Source organism: Ovis canadensis, chromosome 15 (assembly GCF_042477335.2).
Source record: "Ovis canadensis isolate MfBH-ARS-UI-01 breed Bighorn chromosome 15, ARS-UI_OviCan_v2, whole genome shotgun sequence".
NCBI classification, from domain to species: domain Eukaryota; kingdom Metazoa; phylum Chordata; class Mammalia; order Artiodactyla; family Bovidae; genus Ovis; species Ovis canadensis.
In genome coordinates this window covers 53,850,746-53,853,264 of record NC_091259.1, presented here as the reverse complement: position 1 = coordinate 53,853,264, position 2,519 = coordinate 53,850,746, and the positions used below count along the sequence as shown (strand labels likewise).

Sequence of the window (2,519 nt, the reverse complement as noted above, 5' to 3'; positions counted from 1 at the left end):
AGGCAAGAGTGTTGGAGTGGGGTGCCATTGCCTTCTCTGGAATATGGATTAGTACAGTGTAAATAAAGATCCTATTCAATATTTTTAAGTATTCATATAACGTAATGTATAAATATAATCAATATAATATTATATTATGCAATATAAGAGCAAAGCTCTATTTTACTTGCCTCATAATAATAATAATTATTATGAGGCAAGTAATCTATAAATACAAAGAATAATCTAGATCAAGATGCAATAGACAAACTTGAAACATTCTAGATGTACAAGGGCACCTGTATGTGCCTTACTGATGTATCAGCCTAGAGACACTCAGAGAGAAAGCTGTTACAGGTGTTGAATCACTTTAACATGTCTTCATCCCCATGATGGCATGTCAATACAGAGACCACTGGCTCTAAGGGACTCTATCTTCCAAATACTTTTCTAAATGCCTGCTTAACATCTTTGTTCCTTAGGCTATAAATGAATGGGTTCATCATAGATGTTATGACTGAATAGAACACTGAGATCACCTTATCCCCCTCATTCATTTTCTTGGAATTTGGACGCATATAGGTAAATATTGTTGATCCGTAGAAGAAGACAACAACAATGAGATGGGAACCACACGTAGAAAAGACCTTGAGTCTCCTCTCCCCTGCCCGTATCTGAATCACAGTGGAGATAATATTCCAGTAAGAGAAAAGGATAAGGGAGAGAGGACCGAGGAGAATTATCACACCCATGGCAAAGATGGCCATCTCAGCTTTGTAGGTTTCTTCTGAAGCCAACTTCAAGAGTGCAGGAGGTTCACAAAAATAATGATTAATTATGTTCTGGCCATGGTATGAGAGATATAAAGTAAATGTTGTATCTACTAGAGACACAAGTGCTCCACTAGTCCAAGATCCTATGGACAGCTGAACACAAATCCTCTGGGTCATGAGGGTGGAGTAGTGAAGCGGCTTGCAGACAGCCACATAGCGGTCATAGGACATCACTGCTAGCAGGGAGCTTTCTGTACACCCTGCTACTAGGAAAAAAATCATCTGAATAGAGCACCCAGACTTGGAAATGGTCTTTCTTGTTACCAGCAAATGGAATAGCATCTGGGGGACAATTGTTGTCGAGAAAAGGAGATCACTAAACGACAGGTTTTTAAGGAAGAAATACATTGGTGTATGCAGTCGAGAGTCAATATGAATTAACAGTATGATGAGCAGATTCCCAAATACAGTCAGCAGGTAGATGATGAGAAATATCACAAATAGCACAATCTGGGTCTGTTGATCTGCAGAAAGGCCCAGCAAGATGAATTCAGTCAGATAGGTTTGGTTTTTTGTACCCATGGATGTTTATTCCTGTCTACACAATAAGCATCAATAGAGCTATAAAAACCTGACTACATTTGAGCATCAGATCCTGAAAATAAAGATCTTACTGGAATAAAAAATGTATTTGATTTTAAAAAATTCTTATAAATATTTGACATGAATGTCTAAAAATTTCCACCACAGTATTTCTACTGAAGCTGTCTAAAAAGAACACTAACATATTATGTGGATGTGAAAAATTATAAAGTTTTCTGCATTTAGTAGAGAACCCAGGTTTTTATTTTTTGTAGTTTACTGTTTAGTCAGCAGACGTTCACTTTTATTTCATTAAGCAGAACAAATAATTAATTTTTCCTTTGTGATTCCAAGAGATGCCTTATCATCCTTCCAAGTAGAAAGTAAATTTTATGAGACCATTTTATATGATTTTATAATCCACAGTCCTGATTATGTCCTAAATTCTTCACTGGATCAGAGATACAAGGTTTAATGGAAGTGCTCAAGAGTAAGGCATGATCAGACTTCTGCATGAGAGAGGCAGGACAGTGGAGACCAGTTCAGACTGAGACAGCACCGCACACTTGGGAAATAGGGAGGGCCTTTTGTGGTGACTCAGTGCAGCCACAACAGCTGCCTACAGAGTTGCAGTGTCTTATCTGGCATAACCATGTTTGAGCTCCTTCATGCTGCAGATGTATCAGAAATCCCATCAGTCGGAGAGGTGCATCAGGCACTGGTTCAATGCTCTGCAGCCAGGCAAGAAACACTAGGCAAAGTCTATAGCTTTACCTCAGGAACAAGCAAGGAATAACCTGCTGAATCCAAGCTCCTGGGGAAAGAGTTTAGAAAGACTTAGGGAAGGTAGCAGGGTCATGGGCAAATGTCTAGGAATCAGGGCTGGAGTCTGATATTCCAGGGAAAGGCTGAAGTACTAGTCCCAGAAGTGCCCTTTACAATGAAGGAGATGTCAGGGAAGAAAGTCAGCTACCTGGCAGGGACTTCTTGGGATGGGGCGGGGGGTGGGGGTGGGTGAACTTGAAGACTGCCAGCATACAAGGGTTTGTTTTCAAAGATAAAACCACACATCTAACTGGCAATATAGGACAAATGTGGCCTGATCAGTTGTGACTGGACCACCTGCTCATGACCTGCTAAGTAGGACTCAAAGACCACATGGTTACAGTGAGGTCTCTATTCATA

At 40.1% G+C, this 2,519-nt stretch overlaps 1 protein-coding gene across 1 annotated transcript; it reads right to left on the bottom strand.

Moving 5' to 3' along the window:
• Window positions 1–410: 410 nt before the first annotated feature.
• LOC138420353 (olfactory receptor 2D3-like) lies at window positions 411–1,334 on the bottom strand. Its single transcript, XM_069553545.1, has one exon. It carries the CDS (start codon window positions 1,332–1,334, stop codon window positions 411–413), a length of 924 nt encoding a protein of 307 aa, XP_069409646.1.
• Window positions 1,335–2,519: the final 1,185 nt, after the last annotated feature.